Source organism: Mesoplodon mirus, assembly GCF_964341445.2.
Source record: "Mesoplodon mirus genome assembly, chromosome: 5".
In the NCBI taxonomy this organism is placed as follows: domain Eukaryota; kingdom Metazoa; phylum Chordata; class Mammalia; order Artiodactyla; family Ziphiidae; genus Mesoplodon; species Mesoplodon mirus.
This window is the reverse complement of record NC_138980.1, coordinates 30,299,699-30,321,207: the sequence shown is the minus strand read 5'-3', so window position 1 is coordinate 30,321,207 and position 21,509 is coordinate 30,299,699. Positions and strand designations below refer to the sequence as shown.

Here is a 21,509-nt window from a genome sequence, read left to right as displayed (position 1 = left end):
CACTTTCCCTCCCTCCAAAGCCCCATCCAGGCTCCATGGGTCCTGGGGGCATAGGAGGGAGGCCAGGGAGATCAGGAGAGGCAAGTGGGAGGGGCCTTCCCAGACCCCAGACCGGAGGAGCAAGAGAGGAGAGGAGGGCAGTTTGCCCCGCCCACTCAAGCCCAAGAAGGCTTCTGGGCTCCCAGGTGAGTTCCCCTGCCCTCTGAAACCAGGGTGGGGGGCATGCCTGGGCCCCTTCTTTTCCTTGAGCCTAAGACCCACCCCTCACATTCCCCAGGACCTTTTCTAGCCCTGTGGGTCCTGAGCACTGGTCCCGCCCACTGCCCAAAACTCACCCTTGTTTAGGTCCTGCTCTCCACAGCCAAGGCCTCCCCCTCCCCCCCCCGTTTTTTCTTTTCCCTCCTCTTTTTTACTATTGTGGTACTAATGTACGTTCTTGTTGTTGATTCATCTATATTTTTACTTTTACATTCTTTCTAACATATCTGTTAGTTTCCTAGTCTAATTTTATTTTTTACTTTGTTATTGTTCTCTCTCTCTTTTTTTTTTGCCACCCCACATGAGAGCTCCGAGTCTGAACCACTGGACTAACAGAGAACCTCAGACCCCAGGGAATATTCATCAGAGTGAGGTTTCACAGAGTTCCTCATCTCAGCACCAAAACCCAGCTCTACCCAATAGCCTACAAACTCCAGTGTTGGAAGCCTCAGGCCAAACAACCAGTAAAACAGGAACATAATCCCACTCATTAAAAAAAAAATGAGACGGCAAAAAAATATGTCACAGATGAAGGAGCAAGGTAAAAACCTACAAGACCAAATAAATGAAGAGGAAATAGGCAATCTACCTGAAAAAGAATTCAGAGTAATGATAGTAAAGATGATCCAGAATCTCGGAAATAGAATGGAAGCACGGGTTGAGAATATACAAGAAATGTTTAACAAAGATCTAGAAGAACTAAAGAAAAAACAAACAGAGATGAGCAACACAATAACTGAAATGAAAAAGACACTAGAAGGAATCAATAACAGAATAACAGAGGCAGAAGAATGAATAAGTGAGCTGGAAGACAAAATGGTGGAAATAACTGCCAAGGAGTAGAATAAAGAAAAAAGAATGAAAAGAATTGAAGACAATCTCAGAGACCTCTGGGACAACACTAAACACACCAACATTCGAATTATAGGGGTCCCAGAAGAAGAAGAGAAAAAGAAAGGGTCTGAGAAAATATTTGAAGAGATTATAGTGGAAAACTTCCCTAACATGGTAAAGGAAATAGTCATCCAAGTCCAGGAAGCACAGAGAGTCTGATACAGGATAAACCCTAGAAAAACACACCAATACACATATTAATCAAGCTAACAAAAATTAAATTCAAAGGAAAAATATTAAAAGCAGCAAGGGAAAAACAAAAAATACATACAAAGGAATCCCCATAAGGTTATCAGCTGATTTTTCAGTGGAAACTCTGTAGGCCAGAAGGGAGTGTCAGGATATGTGATGGATAAGTGTCAGGATAAGTAATGAAAGAGAAAAACCTATAACCAAGATTACTCTACCCAGCAAGGATCTCATTCAGATTTGATGGAGAAATTAAAAGCTTTTCAAACAAAAGCTAAGAGAATTCAGCACCACCAAACCACCTTTACAACAAATGCTAAAGAAACTTCTCTAAGCGGGAGACACAAGACAAGAAAAAGACCCACAAAAGCAAGCCCAAAACAATTAAGAAAGTGGTAATAGGAAAATACATATTGATAATAACCTTGAATGTAAATGGATTAAATGCCCCAACCAAAAGACACAGACTGGCTGAATGGATACAAAAACAAGACCCATATATATGCTGTCTACAAGAGACCCACTGAAGACCTGAGGACACCTACAGACTGAAATTGATGGGATGGAAAATGATATTCCATGCAAATGGAAATCAAAAGACAGCTGGAGTACTAATATTCATATCAGAAAAAATAGACTTTAAAATAAAGAATGTTATAAGAGACAAGGGAGGACACTACATAATGATCAAAGGATCAATCCAAGAAGAAGATAATGGACAACCACAAAGAAATGGACAAATTCTGGAAAGGTACAATTTTCCAAGACTGAACTCGAAGAATTAAAAAATATAAACAGACCTATCACAAGTAATGAAATTGAAACCTTAATTAAAAATCTTCCAACAAACAAAAGTCCAGGACCAGATGGCTTCACAGGCGAATTCTATCAAACACTTAGAGAAGAGCTAACACCGATCCTTCTCAAACTCCTCCAAAAATTGCAGAGGGAGAAACACTCCCAAATTCATGCTAAAAAGGCACCATCAACCTGACACTGAAACCAGAAAAAAATATCACAAAAAAAGAAAATTATAGACCAATATCACTGATGAGCATAGATGCAAAAATCCTGAACAAAATGCTAGCAAACAGAATCCAACAGCACTTTAAAAGGATCATACACCATGATCAAGTGGGCTTTATCAAAGGGATGCAAGGATTCTTCAATATACACAAATCAATCAATGTGATATACCATATTAACAAATTGAAGAAGAAAAAGCATATGATCATCTCAACAGATGCAGAAAAAGCTTTTGACAAAATTTAATACCCATTTATGATAAAAACTCTCCAGAAAGTGGGCATACAGGGAACCTACCTCAATGTAGTAACAGGCATATACGACAAACCCATAGCAAACATCATTCTCAATGGTGAAAAACTGACAGCATTTCCTCTAAGATCAGGAAAAAGAAAAGGTTGCCCACTTTCACTGCTATTATTCAACATAGTTTTGGAAGTTTTAGTCACAGCAATCAGAGAAGAAAAAGAAATAAAAGGAATCCAAATCAGAAAAGAAGTAAAACTGTCACTGTTTGCAGGTGACATGATACTATACATAGAGAATCCTAAAGATTCCACCAGAAAACTACTAGAACTAATCAATGAATGTGGTAAGGTTGCAGGATACAAAATTAATGCACAGAAATCTATGGCATTCCTATACACCAACAATGAAAAATTAGAAAGAGAAATGAAAGAAACACTCCCATTTACCATTGCAACAAAAAGAATAAAATGCCTAGGAATAAACCTGCCTAAGGAGGTGAAAGACTTGTACTCAGAAAACTATAAAACACTGATGAAAGAAATCAAAGATGACATAAACAGATGGAGAAATATACCATGTTCTTGGATTGGAAGAATCAACATTGTGAAAATGACTCTACTACCCAAAGCAATCTACAGATTCAATGCAATCCCTATCAAACTACCACTGGCATTCTTCACAGAATTAGAACAAAAAAATTACAATTCATATGGAAACACAAAAGACCCCGAATAGCCAAAGCAATCTTGAGAAAGAAAAACGGAGTTGGAGGAATCATGCTTCCAGACTTCAAATTATACCACAAAGCTACAGTAATCAAGACAGTATGGTACTGGCACAAAAACAGAAATATAGATCAATGGTACAAGATAGAATGCCCAGAGATAAACCCACACACATATGGGCACCTAATTTATGACAAAGGAGGCAAGAGTGTACAATGGAGAAAAGACAGCCTCTTCAATAAGTGGTGCTGGGAAAACTGGACAGCTAAATGTAAAAGAATGAAATTAGAACACTCCCTAACACCATACAGAAAAATAAACTCTTAATGGATTAAAGACTTAAAGGTAAGACCGGACACTATAAAACTTTTAGAGGAAAACATAGGAAAAACACTCTTTGATATAAACCACAGCAAGATCTGTTTTGACCCACCTCCTAGAGTAACAGAAATAAAACCAAAAATAAACAAAAGGGACCTAAATAAACTTAAAAGCTTTTGCACAGCAAAGGAAACCATAAACAAGACAAAAAGATATCCCTCAGAATAGGAGAAAATATTTGCAAATGAAACAACAGACAAAGGATTAATCTCCAAAATATACAAACAGCTCATGGAGCTCAATTTAAAAAAAAACAAACAATCCAGTTAAAAAATGGTTGGAAGACCTCAATAGACATTTCACCAAGGAAGACATACAGATGGCCAAGAGGCACATGAAAAGATGCTCAACATCACTAATTATTAGAGAAATGCAAATCAAAACTACGATGAGGTATCACCTCACGCCGGTCAGAATGGCCATTATCAAAAAAGCTAGAAACAATAAATGCTGGAAAGGGTGTGGTGAAAAGGGAACCCTCCTACACTGTTGTTGGGAATGTAAATTGATACAACCACTATGGAGAACAGTATGGAGGTTCCTTAGAAAACTAAAAACAGAACTACCATATGACCTATCAATCCCACTACTGGGCATATACCCTGAGAAAACCATAATTCAAAAAGAGACATGTACCACAATGTTCATTGCAGAACTATTTACAATAGCCAGGACATGGAACCAACCTAAATGTCCACCGACAGATGAATGGATAAAGAAGATGTGGCACATATATACAATGGAATATTACTCAGCCATAAAAAGAAATGAAATTGAGTTATTTGTACTGAGGTGGATGGACCTAGAGTCTGTCATACAGAGTGAAGTAAGTCAGAAAGAAAAACAAATACCATATGCTAATGCATATATATGGAATCTAAAAAAAGAAGGTACTGATCAACCTAGTTGCAGGGCAGGAATAAAGAGGTAGACATAGAGAATGGACTTGAGGACATGGGGTGGGAGGGCGAAGCTGGCGCGCAGTGAGAGCAGCATCGACATATGTACACTACCGAATGTAAAATAGTTGGTTGGTGGGAAGCAGCAGCATAGCACAGGGAGATCGGCTCGGTGCTTTGCGATGACCTAGAGGGGTGGGATAGGGAGGATGGGAGGGAGGCTCAAGAGGGAGGAGATATGGGGACATGTGTATGCATATGGCTAATGCGCTTTGTTGTGTAACAGAAACTAACAGAATTGTGAAGCAATTATACTCCAGTAAAGATGTATTTAAAAAGAACAAAACAAGACAAAAGCTACAGAATACCTCACATTATTTTATTTCTATAAGAATTTAAATGTATGTATTTGTTGAAGCACAGAAAAAGGTCTGCAGAATGCAAACTAAACCGGTCAAACATTTACATCTAGGGCTCAGGATTGGATAGGGTAGTGAGGTGGGGGTACAAGAGAGACTTTTTTTTGAGGAGGGGGATGGTAGGATAATTTTAAGAAGCATAGTTTGCTTGTATAATAATAATTTTTAAAAAATAAAAGGAGGACTGCCTGCTAAGAAGCCTGGAAGGGGGGCCCTGTGGGAAGGTGGGGACCTTCAGGAAGAAGAAAATGGTGTGTTCTAGGTAGGAAACGAGCTTTTCTCATTAATCCTGAGAGGCCCGGGAGACCAAATGAGTCAGCCCTCAGAGGATTCTGGCTAGAGGACCTGGAACCTTCCCACAGCCAGCCCTGGGGGCTCAGAGTCCCTGCCCCCATGGGGGCAGGACAGGTACACCGGGGTTCAAGCATTGCTCCCCCACTTCTCAACCCTCCCTCACCCACCCCAATCTACCCTGCGTTCCCTACCGTCTCCCGCCTGAGTTCATCACCCTGCCCGCCCCATGCCCCGACTCCTTCCTCCTCTTTTCTACACCCCCTTCCAGCAGTGAAGGGCCAGTGTCCAGGGTAATAGAAATCGATGCTCACAGACCCTCCACAGCCCAGCCCCTGATGGAGCTCCTGGATCCCGAGGGGGGAGGGGCAAGAGGAGAGGGAGCACCCTTCAGCAAGCAAACAGGCATGGGGCAGCCTGAAGGCACTACCCTGACCTCCTAGAAATTAAGCCCAAGTCCTGCCTTGGTGGGCGGGTGGTCACTCCTGGGCAGCTGCTCCTGGTCTTCCTCAGAGGCAGCCCCCTGTCCTCTCAGAGCTCCCCTCTCCGCCACACACACAGAAAGTGCTAAGACCACTCCCCCTCCCTGCAGGGTACTGTGAGGCCCACAGTCACAGCTAATAAATATGCTGCTCCTGGGCACAGCTGACCCTTCAGCAAGCACTTGGGCCAACACGGTCTGCCTCTATCCCCACCTGTGTGACAGTCAGTGCCAAGGATGGGGGTGACACCCAGGGGTAAAGTCACTGTCCAGTCCTTCTGCGGGTGGCACAGCCCATTCTATGCTCTGCCTCCAGGTCACCCACTGCCGCCACCCATCCAGGGGCACATATAGTCTCATCTCTGCATTTTACTTTTTTTCTTTTAATTTATTTATTTTTGGCTGCGCTGGGACTTCATTGCTGCCTGCGGGCACCCTCCAGTTGCAGTGAGTGGGGGCCACTCCTCGCCACGGTGCGAGGTGGCAGTGGTGGTGGCGGTGGCGTTCCCCACCCCACCCCACCCCCGCAGAGCATGGGCTCCAGGCGCAGGGGTCTCAGCAGTTGCAGCATGCGGGCCCAGCAGCTGTGGCTAATGGGCTCCAGAGCACAGGCTCAGTAGCCCTGATGCAGGGGCCCAGCCTCCGCGGCGCGCAGGATCCTCCCCTACCAGGGTGCGAACCTGCATCCCCCGCACCGGCTGGCGGACTCCCAACCACTGAGCCACCAGGGAAGCCCCACTGGACCAATTGTGACATCAACTTGGGTCAAAACTCCATTTTCCCCTGACTCCATGAGCTCACATTCTGAGCACAGTTATACTTAGCATCCCCAGGGATTAGGGTTAGCACAGAGCCAGTGTCCAATAATACTCTAAATGGCTGCCCTTTCCCCACTGCACAGTTACTCTTGTAAATGTTTGCATGCTCTCTTGGGAATCATCTCTGCATTTTAAAAGTACATTCTTCACAATGCACCACGAAGGCGTGTGCACTTCTAATGGGGGAGCTGGCCCATCCTCCACACCATCCTTTGCTTTCTGGACTTTTCCTTAGATCCCCCTTCCCCTCGGAGCCTTAGCCTCCAGTGCTTTGAATTTCCTCCTGTGCTAGCTTGTGAGTGGGCCACACAGGCTACTTCTAAAGAAATGACCAGACAACAGGCCACCTCAAGCCTAATATGTCATGAAAATCAGGACCTCATGGGGAAGGCAGCTTGGCCACATTCATCCTATTTCTAAAGGCAGGACTAAACAAAAATGTAAAATAACAGTGGATCAGGGCAGAATAAGGCTTTGGTGGACCAGGAAGGAAACCCCAGGGCCACCCAAGAGAAAAGGGCTTTACCATGCTGCCTGCTGACAATCTACAAGGCAGCAGAGGGAATCCCAAGTTCAAGGGCTCCCGGAGGAGCCAGGAGTTGCTCTTTCTCCATCTTTGAGCAGAAGGTTCGCCGGGGGATCCTGGCACTAAATGAACCAAGAGACTAAGCAGAAATGACATTCTTTTCTGCAGAGGAGGCACCAAAAGGAAAGGGCTGGGCTTGCTTACTAAGTACCCTCTCCCCACCCCCATAATAAAGATCTGTGTCTGACTCTCACCTCCTGAGGACCACAGACCACTTTCCTTAGGGATAAATGAACAGACATTACAAGATGCCTAGGGTGTGCCAAGCACTTCCACTTGTCTCAGCGTATCCTCAAAACAAACCCCCGAGGTACATAATGTTTTCCCATTTTACACACAAGGAGATGGAGAGTTGAAAGAATCAGGTCACTTGCCCAAGCTCACAGAGCCAGTGGGCGGCCACAGTTGGCATTCACTGCCAAGTCCACGTGTATTAAACCCAGACTCCCCTCCCCTACACTGTGCAGCATCCTGGCACCTGTGGGGGAGGTGCTCTTCCCTCTCAGCCCTGCCCTGGAAGCCACCGGCAGAGGAATGGGCACAGGGGTCAGACCTGCCCAGTAGGGCTCTCTCTCCTGAGACCCTGAACCTCAGGCAGAATGACACACCAAAAAACAGTTGGTGCAGACACATCCAAGAGACCTCTAACTCCCCGGGGGACTGCCCCTCCGTTCCTGCTGCCTAGATTCCTGGAACTGCCCCGCATCCTGTCCTTTCCCAGCCTCCTTCCTCAGCATGCATTTCGTTTCTGTGAACTCCCTATTCATCTCCTTTGCCCGTTCTTCCACTAAAGTATTTGACTTTTCCTTATTCTTTTGCAAAAGCACTTTATATCTCATGAATATTAACCATGTGCTTGTTATATACGCTAAGTTTTCAGTTTGCCATTTATCTTTAAATTTTAAGGTGGAATTTTCTTTCTAGACAGAAAATTTAAGCTTTTAAGCTTAAATCATTTAAGAAACATTTATTCTATAGCAGAGTTTTTCAACATTGGCACCATTGACAGTTGGGTGGGATAATTCTTTATGTTGGGGGCTCTCCAGTACATTGTAGAATGTTTAGCAGCATCCCTGGCCTCTACCCACCAGATGCCAGTAGCACCCACCCCTCAAGTTGAGACAAATCAAAAATGTCTCCAAACATTGCCAAAGTCCCCACAAGGCAAAATCACCCCTGGTTGAGAACTGCTATGTTATGGTTTCTGACTTCAGTACCGAGCTTATAAAGTCTATTTCTACCTATAATTTTTAAAAGTGACCTGTTGTATTTTTGTCTTGCCTTCCATGGTTTTATTTTTCACATTTAAATCTTCAATCTATGTGGAATATACTTTGGCATAAGAAGAGAGCTAAGAAACAAAATATTATGACTGCATTGAACTTACCCCTGGGAAGATGCGGTCCCATCATGTGAGTAGCTCTTGATATGCGAGACATTTAATAATCCCAATGTACAAAGTTACACGACACCTCACGGAGTGAAGAGTTGCACCTGTCATCCAACGGCTGGCATAGAGTTGGCCAAGATGGGATCTTCCCACAGCTTCGGGGAGTCTCTACTGGGTCTAAACCAGATGTGCTCAATAAATTTTGGGTGAGTGGGAATGTGTTTGCTAGTTGCTATTTTACCCTTTGCATAATCAACACCACCTTCTGAAACCAACAACACACCACTCTATTCTGGAGTCATCTGGAAAATTCTCAGTGATCTTCTGTTTTAGTAGAAAAAACAACAGAGTGAAAGGCTAACTTTGTATTTCATTGCCCTTGGTTTGAACTTTTGTGTACTTTCTAATAAATATTTTTAAATATTAATTATAATTTTTAAAAATCCCATTAGATTTCTACAGAATTTAATGAATTTAATGAATATAGTGGGCTCCCTCTAGTGGTCACAAGAAAATCTCCAATTCCCAAAGGTCAATACATAACCTCTTGTAAGTATGGAATTTACATTCAGACTTCAATGCAAACTTTTGTGAACTTCCCCTTGCCAAAAAGTTACATGTAAGATTGGGAAAAAAGTTTATATATCAGTGCTAATAAGTTCCTAATATGCAAATGGACATATGATAGCTATAAAACACAAAAACTTATCTGAAAGCAACTAATTTTGTTCTTCATGTTTTTTTTCCTTACAGTTCACTGAGAATGGCATGTGTATAAGTGGTTTAATTTTTGTATCTAAGCATGTCAATATGTCTTCTTAATAAATATTCTGTATTGAAACAAACAAAAAAAGGCCAAAACATCTTGAGCGCCCTCAAGACGTTTATTTACAGGACACAGTACATTTTACAATTAATAGGTTCAGAATGGCTAGATGATGCCTTAAGAGAAGACTTCTAATTATTTTCTTCCATTCATCAGTGGGTCTACAAATTGGTTCATAAGGCCACTGTCCAAAACTATGCTTATCATCTTCCCTTCTAAATCCCTCTTTGGGGATTTCCTGTTTCTGTTCAGGATATCACCCTCCCCCGGGCTTCCAGCTTCGGGCACCTCTGTCCCCTCCCGTGCCCATCCATCCTGTTTGTGAGTTTTGTCCACCACATGGCCCAGTGCCTCTCACAGCTGTTCCCTGCCATCAATTCTCATGGCCCTCATTCAAGTTCTCATGACCTCTCCTCCAGGGCAGGCATTCAGCAAATATTTATCATCCCCTCTCCACATGCCCAGCACTGTTCTAGGCTCAGGGGACGCATCGGGGAACAAGACAAGATTGTCCGCATGCAGAGCACCCTCTCAGTGGGCTTCTCTGCTGAAGCAAACTTGTGATCCAGTCCATCCTCCATGCTGTTTCTAGAGTCCTCCTCTTAAAGCTGAACTCTACTCACATACCTTTCAACTGTGTCCCATGGAATGAAGCTCACATCCCTCCATAATCAAGACCCACCCTCACCTCTCATTATCACCTTCCAATGAAACAGAGCTCCCTGACATTCCCAGAGCTCCCCTCTGCCTCTGTTCAGTATGCCAGTTCTTGTGGAATGTGTCCCCCATCCCAGCTGGCTAAGATGCCAACCAGTCTTCAAAACCCTGCCCAACTGTCATCTTCCCCCACCCAGGCCTCCTTGATCTGAGGTGATCTCTCCCTCCTTTCAATTTTGTGGGACTTTTTTCTTAGGATTCTTCCCATTCTCAATATATCATGGCTCCTGTATGTGTGCCATCATGCTCTAACAACTGGGTACGCAATTCCTCTAACAATCTTAGTCAATGTCACCCACAGGACAAGCACAAAATAGGGTAGAGAGAGATGAATGTATGAATGAATGAATGAATTCTCCAGAGAATTCTGGTCAAAAAAAATCAGACACACAAATTATCTTCTTCAACTTTGTACAGTCTGACATAATGGGATAAACTGCCATTAAGCTACTTAGTTTTACCATGAACGCAAGTCAACTAGCATTTAACACATTCAAAAAAGTATTGTTAAAAAAATTCTACAAATAAGAAATAACTCAAAGTAGGATAACCATTTTTTGCTTCAACGTAGTAAGAAATCACCCCCCACCCCCACCCTGCTGCCCTAAGCAAATTCCTAAACCTACAAATACAGTAAACAGGCTGAATAGAGTAACTGACCATTTCTGTTCCACTCTGCGACATTTGCCATAAACTGTCACTGAAATGTATCAGGTTCTGTATCATTTCCACATTGTACTTCATGTCCTCCTACTGCAGAGTTTCACTCCTCTGCTCAAACTTCCAAACATTTTCACAGAGCAGCGAACTTCTAACTCTGATAAATCTGTTTATTAATTTCTGGAAAGTCACCCTACACTGCAAGCACAGTCCCTATCATTTGGAAACCACACGCCATGCCTCTGGGATATTATGCAAGAACACAAAAAGGCACAGAAAGGAAATGAAAAGTATTACTGTTTTTCTGAAAAGTTCTTCATACTCTCCAGGGCAGGTTGAGCTCAGTTAGAAACCAGTGCAAACTGTGCAAAAGGGCAGAGCCGCAGGCTTTGCATGATGAGGCCTTCCGGATGCCGTTAGTGGCTGACGAGAGTTCACAGGCCACACGTTTTCTTTTCCTTTCCGGTTCCCTCACTTCTGGGCTCTGTCACCAGCATTTTCTCACCCACATCCCAGAAGAACGTGCCATGGAAGTCTGTCAGGCTTTTGCTCTTTCCCTCCAGGATATTCCCAGCCAACTGCCAACTCTAAATCGCCTCGTCCCTACCTCTCTGGCAGCCCTGGCAACAATCAGGAAGGTAAGAGGCTGCACGCAGTGAGTCTGGACTGGCCTGGGGGCAAGGGATCTGGGTTCCTGGTAACCACTAACTCACTTTCAGGAAGCAGTGCCAGGCCCTGTTAGAAACTCTCTACAAGCTCATTCAATCCTCGCACGATTCTATGAGGTAGGTACTATTAGAAACCCCACTTCACAGATGAAAAACTGAGGCACCGGGAGGATAAGTTCGAGGTCATGGAGTTGGTAAGGGACAAATAATTTGTTTCTTGTTTTTTAATTTATTTATTTTATTTATTTTTGGCTGCATTGGGTCTTCATTGCTGCATGTGGGCTTTCTCTAGTTGCAGCGAGCGGGGGCTACTTTGCGTTGAGGTGCGCGGGCTTCTCATTGAAGTGGCTTCTCTTGTTGCGGAGCATAGGCTCTAGGCGCACAGGCTTGAGTAGCTGTGGCACACGGGCTCAGTAGTTGTGGCTCGTGGGCTCTAGAGCACAGGCTCAGGAGTTGTGGCACATGGGCTTAGTTGCTCCGCAGCATGTGGGATCTTCCTGGGACAGGGATCGAACCTGTGTCCCCTGTATTGGCAAGCAGATTACCAACCACTGTGCCACCAAGGAAGTCTGGGACAAAGAATTTGAATCAGGCAGTCTGGGTCCAAAATTCAAGTGCTTAATCACTGAGCTGCACTGTCTGTTGGACCAGCTCAACAGAGGGAAGAGACTTATGTGCTTGAAGTGGAGGCAAGCCTCTGGTCAAACTCAGGGTCTGTCCGTAGTCCCTGCTTAGGACCACCTGGACTTGTCTGGCCAGCTGCCCCCGGAGCCGGACTGAAGTGGTCATCTATTATTTATGTCTGCCCAGTTGCATCCCTTTTCTCTTTTTCTGAGAATAGCACCCTACTTTTTCTTGAGGTAACCACCCTCCCCCACTCTCAGCCTACATGATCCTGGTAGTGTCAACCCTCCCCCACAACGGCCTCCCCCCAAGTCCAAGACCAGTCACATGACCCAGACCTGGCCAATCAATATGTCCCATCCTCCAGGAACAGCAATTTGTACAGGGACAGGCATCTGCCCCAAGACAGGCAAATCAGGGTCAATGCTGGGACTTCTTTCTTCAATCACAGTAAAATACAGACAAAATTTAAATACCATTTTAACCATTTAAAAGTGCAGAATTTCATGGCATTTAGTACCTTCACAATGTTGTATAACCATCGCCACTATCCATTTTCCAGAACTTTTCCATCTTTCCAAACAGAAACTCTGTACCCAGCAACAATAACTCTCTGTATTCGTCTGCTTGGCCTGCCAAAACTAAGTACCATAGTTTGGGTGGCTTAAACAACAGAAATCTATTTTCTCACAATTCTGGAGGTTATAAGTCAGAGATCAAGGTGTCAGCAGGGCTGGTTTCTTCTGAGGCCTCTCTCCCTGGCTTCATGTCATCTTCCCTCTGTGTGTGTCTGTGTCCTAATCTCTTCTTATAAGGACACCAGTCATAGTGGATGAGGGCCCACCCTAATGGCCTCACTTTACCTTATTTACCTCTTTAAAGACCCTGTCTCAAATACAGTCACATTCTGAGGTACTAGGTGGGGGTTAAGACTTCAACATATGAATTTGGAGGGGGATACAATTCAGCCCATAACACTCCCCATTCCCTAATGCTGACACCTTTGAGAAAGGGGAGTTCTCTATCTGCTGGGGTTGCTGGGAAGGTCTGATATACTGCTGGGGCTGTTGGTGGCCACTTTCCCACCCCAAGGAGACAGTGTCTGAAAATGACTCAGGGAAGAGCTGAGAGGCAGACAGAGACCCCTGAGCCCAGACATACCTGAAACTGGCTGTACCTCTGACCTCTCTATTCCAGTTGTGTAAGCTAATATGTTTCCTTTTCATTTGTTTATTTTATTAACGTAATTAAAAGAGTTAGTTAACATAAGGAGCTTTTACACCAGAATGGCCCATATCTCCAGGATGTGCAGGATGTGCCCACTCGGCAGCTGTTTAAGCAGCAGAGTCAAATCCAAACCTCTCAGGCTCCAGGGTGCTGGCCCCGACCCGTCCCTTGGGATGCTCACATGTTCACAGCACAGTGGGGACTGGGTCGTGCCCGAGTCTCCCACAGAGCAGACTTCGGGGCCACCCCCTGCAACATTCCAGAATTGCTGTTCTGGTGGTGGCGCCCCAAACAGACTGAGGGCTCCTATCCTTTCAGTCCAGTGACCCAAAGCCCTGCAGCAGTACCTGGCTCATGATGGGCTTCAGTACAGAGCATGAGGAAGGCAGGGAACGGGGCAAGATAACAGTTCTCCTTCCCTCCAACAGTTCCCTGAAGGGCAGTCTGTAAGAACACAGGATGGGAAACAATTCAAACGTCCCTGGGGTGGGGACTGACCAGGTACCTCACAGGACAGCCCAACAGGATTTTGTCTTTTAACCCAAAACAAGGTAACACCTGCTCTCTGATACATGGAATGATTCAGACCATCTCAGAGGGAAACTGCAAACCGAGAAAGCAACACTGGGACAACAACATATACCATTTGTGTAAAACCAGGAGGGGAGCGTCTCACTGAAATGTAACTAAATGACCGCAAAAACCTCAAAAAACTGTCCTACACCATAGCCACCAGCCACATGTGGCAATTTAAATTAAGATTAACAAAATTTTTTTTATTGAAGTATAGTTGATTTACTAAGTTGTGCCAATCTCTGTTGTAGAGCAAAGTGACTCAGTTATACAGCATACACTCTTTTTTTATATTCTTTTCCATTATGGTCTATCACAGGATATTGAATATAGTTCCCTGTGCTACACATTAGGGCCTTGCTGTATATCTATTCTAAATTAAACAAAAATTTTAAATTCAGTTTGTCAGTTGCACTAGCCATGCTTCAGGGGCTTGGTAGCCCCACATGGCTAGTAGTGGCTGCTTGATTAGCGGAGAGATAGAATATTTCCATAATCACAGAAACTTCTATTGGAAAGGACTGCTCAGAAGGACATCAGCAAAAGGGTAAAGGGCCCCTGGATAGAGAAGCAGGAGAACCGGGGAAGAGGAGGGAGGGGAATTAGTTTTCACATATAATCTTTTGTAGTACTTGAATCTTTCATCACATATTAGTTCCTATTCAAAAATAAACATTGTAAAACTTTAAACACATTTTAAAACAATAAGTACATAAGTAATAAGAAAAGAAGACGTTGGAATCCCCAGGGACATGGGTAAGCCACATGAATCTACAGCCCTGAGTTCTCCGCTGAAGGAAGAGAAGTCTCTTTTGAGGCAGGTGTATGAGGAAGAGCAGCATGAGGGGGCTCCCAGGTGGCAGGCCCAGACACCTGATTCAGACCTGGTGGTGTAGGAAGTTCCTATGTCCCCCACATTTTGATTATCTCAGCAACCTTATAATTAGGGTGATTAATGGTCCCATTTATTTTAGTTTCCTAAGGCTGCCACAACAAATGACCACAAACTAGGTGACTTAACATGACAGAAACCTATTGTCTCACAATTCTGGAGGCCAGAAGTCCAAAACCAAGATGTTGGCAGGGCTCGTTCCTTCTGAAAGCTCTTAAGGAGAATCCCTTCCACGCCCCTCTCCAGCTTCGGTGGCTGCCAGCAATCCTGGGTGTTCTTAGATTTGTAGATGCATCACTCTGGCCTCTGCCTCTTTCTTCCCATGGCCTTCTCCTCTGGGTGTTTCTGTGTCTCAAATCTCTTACCTCTGACTCTTATAAGGACACTCATCATTGGATTTAGGGCCTACCCTAAACCCTGGATGATCTCATCTCAAGATCCTTAAATTAATTATGTCTGCAAAGACCCTATTTCCACATAAGGCCACATTTACAAATACCAGGGGTTAGGACTGGGACATATCTTTTGGGGGGTGGGGGACACAATTCAACTCACTATACCATTTTATAGACAAGGAGTTCAAGGTTCAAGGGCCTCTCACTTGCCTGAGGTCACAGGGCTAGTTCAGAGCACAGCTCTGCCAGTCCTCCCACCACTGACTCCAGCAAGAGAAGAATCTTGACCTTCCAGCCCGAAGCCTGCCCCTCCCTTCAGCCTCAGAGCTCCCCGCACCCACTTCACAATGGGTAACACACACAGAAGAGCCGCCCCCTTCTTTGGCCTCGCTTATCTGTCTTGTTGCATCCTAGGATCTGACAAAAGATTACACTGTCCTCTGGGCCGTGGGAAGGAACTGGGCTAGGGGGATCTGCGGGTATCTCAGATGAGATGGGGTATCTCAAAAGAGGGTGGTCTGCATGTCCAGACTCCAAAAGTCTGCAGGGCAGATCAGAGCCAGGGAGAAAGGGAATGAGTTAAGGCTTCTGGTGTTGGAGAAAAAGCCCTCTGTGCTTTTTATGGCAGAGGAGAATGTGCCAGCCTATGGGGTTTTGCACTGATAAAGGGCTCTAGTCTAAAGTGCTCAAGTGAGTTCTCTAGCTCAAGGTGACAGGAGAGAAAGAGAAGATGTGGACATGGGTGTGCACTGGGGCCTGGCAGAGGTTGCGGTGCTACACCTCCTGGGCCACGCTGACCATACCTGCCAGGACAGCCTGATCACAGCCACAAGCCCCTCGGACAACGACAGCACAGCACTGACTGATGGGCACCCCCAGAGAGGACGGCAGGTCACCTTCCCTCCTCTCAGTGGACCTGAGGGTTCTGACCAGGATTTTGGCTTCCATGGTCATCCCGGAGGCCTTCTTGACACCTCTCCTGGTGGGTCAAGAGACCTCGAGGGAAGACAGACACAAGACTATCTCCAGGTCCTGGGCTTTGTGTTTCCTCCACGACATCAAAAAGCCTACAGAGCCCACTCCAGTATTGGTATCATTTATTAACACAAACAGTAAGTGCCTGACCAAGATTTGGACCTGGTCTGGGTTTATTCAGGAGCTCCATGTCCCTTCACTGCCACCTCCTCCCTCTCCATCTATCATCTGTATTGGTGGTTTTCAAACTTTCAGTCAGCAGCCCATAGCAAGGAACCCATTTCACACTGCCATTTACAAATATAAATGGCTGACACAAAAACTTCACTCCAATATTTTTTATTCTAGTCTCTGTTGTTCAAAATTTCAGAATGCTGGCTGCAACCCACATAACTGATTTCATGTCTCATATATGTGTTGTGACTCCCAGGTTTGTTTGTTTGTTTGGTCGCACCGCTCGGGTTGTGGGATCTTAGTTCCCCAACCAGGGATTGAACCCAGGGCCTTGGCAGTGAGAGTGTAGAGTCCTAACCACTGGACTGCCAGGGAATTCCCAGTGACTCCCAGTTTTAAAAACCCTCATCTACATAACTCATATGAATTTACAACCATTCAATACTGAGAAAGAAAGAACAGGGGAGAAGCAAGAAGAATTGTTTTATACATTTTTCAGATCAGCCAAAACTTCATTGGTGGAACTGAATTTTTTTCTCCCATTGAATTGCAATTTCTGACTTCCTGATCTGCTCATGATGTCATTACTTATCATGTCCTTTTCCCTCCTATTAAAACCTCAGAGTTCCTATGAAAGGCTAACTCAAGCTCGACTGTAAAATCCTCTTCCACTGGGTCCCCAGAGACTGAATTTTCACACCATGGGTCCATCTTTGCACAAATCTCAGGGCATCTCCCAATCTGGAGATGTTAACCATCAGTAAGCTTGGTTTCTGGACCAGGTGAAGTGGTTTCAGAAATGCCAGACAACTTGGCTAATGGAAGGCATGACAGCAAGGAACAGGACCCCTGGGTTCAGCTCCCATGTTCTCTCACCTCGTCCGGCATGGTGGGTCATCTGGGAATTGTTACAATTTTCCACTCATTCACTGGTATTACATACTGTTCTATGAGAGGATAATTCTAACCCTGAAAACACTGGGGCTGAGACTACACCCCTAAATTCTCAGTCATAATATGTGCAAAGCTCCAATGAGGACAACTGGAAGACCAATATGAACCAGGATTTGAGCCACATGGGTTAGGAACCAACAAATCCTCAATTCTAGTCACAGCTGTCCCGGTCTACACCATCAGAACCCAAGACACATGATTATTTGAACAAATCAGACCATGTTTCCTGCTCCTTTCCTCTACCTCCACCAAAGAAATGAAAACCAAAAAAAAACTATATTTGCCGGATTATTCCTCTACCCACCACCCCTCACGTTCGAAACAGAGCTAGGGTCACAATGTTAACACTGTTTGGATGGTTCATGTCTGTTTCTCCATCTTTAAAAGGGGATGGCTGCTACTTTCCTAGCATCTAAGAATTTATTGTAAGTCATCCCAAAGAGTTTCTTAGGTCCTCCACCAATACCATCAGCCTCATCAAACCAAGTCAGTTAATTTTGCCAGAATCATTAACAACACACCTACCAGGGAAGATGATGTAGGAAGAAAGGCTCCAGGACAGTCCACAAGGTACCACAGACAGCCTGAAACCCATGGTGATTCTCTTGACCATGGCCTTGGCAGTTTCGGGTAGCCAGGAGAGAGAAGACCAGGCCTATGGAAGTCAGGAGTCAGCAACGATCGAACATCCACTTACCTGGGGGACAGACACAGTCCGTCGGTGCTTCTCGAACTGTCCGGAGCTTGACTGGTCCCTCCATCTTCTGAACCAGGAAGAAAAGGGGGGAAAAATACGGATGAGTTTTGGAGCGGAGAGGGGTGGAAGTGGAAAAACAGCAAAAAAACAACATATTTGAAAGATCTACAGTGGTGGTGTTGGTGCTTTCAAGAACAGTTTTGTAAAGGTCATTAAATTCTACAGGCAGTTTTAGAATGGGAGGAGAAACAGAAATAAACATTAAGCAATTACTTGGGAGTCCCTGAATAGAAGATGACAGGTTTCAGCTTTGTTAACAACATTTTCAAATACAAATCCAGGAATGACAAAGGGATCCGGTAGTCCCTGGCGTGAAGAAAGGAGGGCAGAGCAGAGAGAGGCCAGGTAGGGCCAATCAAAACTTGCTCTTGGGCTTCCCTGGTGGCGCAGTGGTTGAGAGTCTGCCTGCTGATGCAGGGGACACGGGTTCATGCCCCGGTCCGGGAAGATCCCACATGCCTGGGAGCAGCTAGGCCTGTGAGCCATGGCTGCTGAGCCTGCGCATCCGGAGCCTGTGCTCTGCAATGGGAGAGGCCACAACAGTGAGAGGCCCGCATACCACACACACACAAAAAAAACTTGCTCTTAAACATCTTTCCCTGCCCCAGAGACCACCCCTATCCGACCCCAGGAAGCCCCAGAGGCCCCTTGGCTGCAGCCCCTCCCAGCCCACTGGCTTCAGACCCAATGGTCCAGGGCTAATCCACCCTGATGACATTTTCCTTTCTTCTTACCAGTGGGGATCCTTGGCCTAGAAAATTTAGATCAGTACAATTTAACAAGAATCTCTACACATGCCCAGCCCTATGTTAGATTTGGGTAAAGGGAAAAGAACTACCACAGAAATGTAGTCAAAAGTCACAGCTCTGCTATTATGACAACTCACAGTACAGCCCTGGCATAATCATCACCTTATGTGACACTCGGGTAACCTCTGGGGCATGAATTATTGTCCCTGCCTCACAGACAGGGGATACAAACTTGGAAAAAAAAAGAAATTAATCCGCAATCCCAAATCTGGGTTTAGGGGAGTGAAGCAATTGGCCCATAATCCCCAAACTAGCCAAGACTTGAGTCCTGACAAGAATATACAAAGTATTAACCTTTCCCTAGGGAAAAACAAAACAAAAACAAAAAACAAAAAAACTTCCGAAAAGCAAAACAAAGCAAATCCCAAATGTGTTAACTTGAGTTAAAAATGCATACTACCACTAAAAGGGTTACTTAAGGTTCAAAGCTAAAAATGTAATTTTTCTCAATAAAAAACATAGTAAAAATGCAAATACAAACACCTGGAAAATAGCACAACAAACAAAAAAATATAATTTTCGAATCACTGTTTTAGAGGAGGTGAGAAGGCACTCCCAGTCTTGAGCCCTTGATCACCAAGCCTGGAATTTTCACATAAGAAGGGGCTGAACAGGGAATTCCCTGGAGATCCAGTGGTTATAACGGACTCCACGCCGAAGGCCTGGGTTCAGTCACTGGGCAGGGAACTAGGATCCCAGAAGCCGTGCAGCATGGCCATGAATGAATAAATAAATGAATAAATAAATAAATAAGAAAATAAATAAATAAATAAGAATGGGCTGAACAGCCCAGGACCAGGAGCCTGAAATAAAAAATGTAACCAGGGGAGGCTCTGGCCCCTGCAAAGTACTTCCAAGTTCCACCTCCACTCCAATCTGCCAGCCTTGCCCTCAATTTCCAGATGGGCCACAGAGGCTGATACTGACAAGAGATGGAGTTAAGGCCAAGGATTTAGAGAACTGGAGGATGTACGATTTGGAACCTTATGGTGGAGGTGTTTGTGAAAGCAGTACCACAATAGAACTTTTCTATCCCCCCCATACCTCTTAAACCCCCCCAAGGCCTCGGTTTGTCCCAGAAATCAGAACCTGGCTAGGCCTCTTGGCCCTGGGCTCTCAGCTCCTGTCCAGACCCACACCTGCCACTCACTCCTGCTTAAGCCTGGGGCAATCTTCCCTAGAACTGCCCACCGGGACCAGAGCCACCCTGCAAGCAGTCCGTGCTGGCCCTGAGCCTCCATAGGTGTCCCCCACAGCTGCCACAGGTTCCTACCAGGCGGGTGAGACACAGCAGCAGCAGATAGCACCCCCACCCCCACCCAACCCCAGGCCATGTGCACTGGAGTCTGGAGCATCCAAGCCTTGCCCATCCTCACTGTACTGGAATGCTGCAGTAGGTGCCTGCAAGGCAGGTGTGAGCAGGACCTCGGAACTCACTTTCCCCCATTATACTGGCAGGTACAATTACAGATTTCAAAATTCACTTGGAAAAAGAATCCAGCCTTCTAGTTTAAGCCAGTCAATTTGTATGAGAAGCTCTCAGCTGTTTTTATCATTTCTAGAAAGACTAGAAGCTATGCTAATTTCTTTTTTTTAAAAAAAATAACAAAAGCATTTAATGCTAAAAAACAATTCGCTTTCAACAATTACTCTCACATCTGGGCGGCTCCCCTAAGGGGAAGGGGGCTTTATCAATTACTGATAGGAAATACAATTACTTTTAAGCTACTCTTATCTTCAAACAAAAACTAAACAGAAAACTATTCAAGAAAGGAAAAAACGTATTGTTAATGCTAGTAGATGGGATCATAAATAACTGATTGAGTTTTTGTTTCGTTATTTATTCTAACTCCTTTTATGCATTTGTTTTTTCTGGATTAGATAGTGAATCTGCAAAGCTTTATCTTAGTCCTCTATCCTCCCCCCCCACCCCCCACCCCCACCCCCAACTCTGGAGTTGGAACGCCCCTACTAGGAACACAAAGTGAAATGTCTGTATTAGAAACCCAGTCCCGCGATCTTTATTTCTTTATTATTTTTTTTAATTCTAAGAACATATTCTTCTGTGTCCTGGTTTGTAAAAATGATCCAAAAGCCTCAACTTTCTACATTCAATTATCTGGCAGCACCCCTAGCATCTGCAAACAATATGGTCCTGGTTTTACAAATGCAAACAAGTCCTGACTCCAAAAGGAAATAAAGAAGGAGTTTCCGAGAAATGACGGGAGACTCTGGGAGTGTTGCCTCCAGAAGTAGTAAGAAGGAGAACTTGGAGTTGGGGGGACAAGAGCTGAGAGAAATCTAATCAGAGAAAATCATGCTTTCCAGAAAAGCATTACATGGTCAGATGATAAATTTATCAATGATCTGTTGAAGCATTAGTCTCAAACTCTTCACCAGATATTTGATCACATCCCTGAACAGCTGTATTTTGATGAAATATAGATTAATATATAAAAAAGGATGTAACATTTTATTTCTGCAAAATGCTACAGATAAAGCCACAAAGACATTCCTATCCTTTCACAGAAAATTCCTACTCTAGGGAGTATATCCCAAGGAAATAAATCATCAGGAGCAAAAAAATGATATTCATGAAGTTGTGCCGCAAAACAGTGGGAGTACTCTAGTGAAGGATGGTGAATCCCCTTC

General features: G+C 44.6%; 1 protein-coding gene across 1 annotated transcript in view; it reads right to left on the bottom strand.

The window, feature by feature from the left end:
* The window catches only part of COL23A1 (collagen type XXIII alpha 1 chain), a 358,005-nt gene that overhangs the window by 312,820 nt on the left and 23,676 nt on the right, over nucleotides 1–21,509 (bottom strand). The window contains exon 2 of the mRNA XM_082622686.1: nucleotides 17,989–18,055. Within this exon, the coding sequence (XP_082478812.1) occupies nucleotides 17,989–18,055 (67 nt within the window). The remainder of the gene's footprint in view (nucleotides 1–17,988; nucleotides 18,056–21,509) is intronic.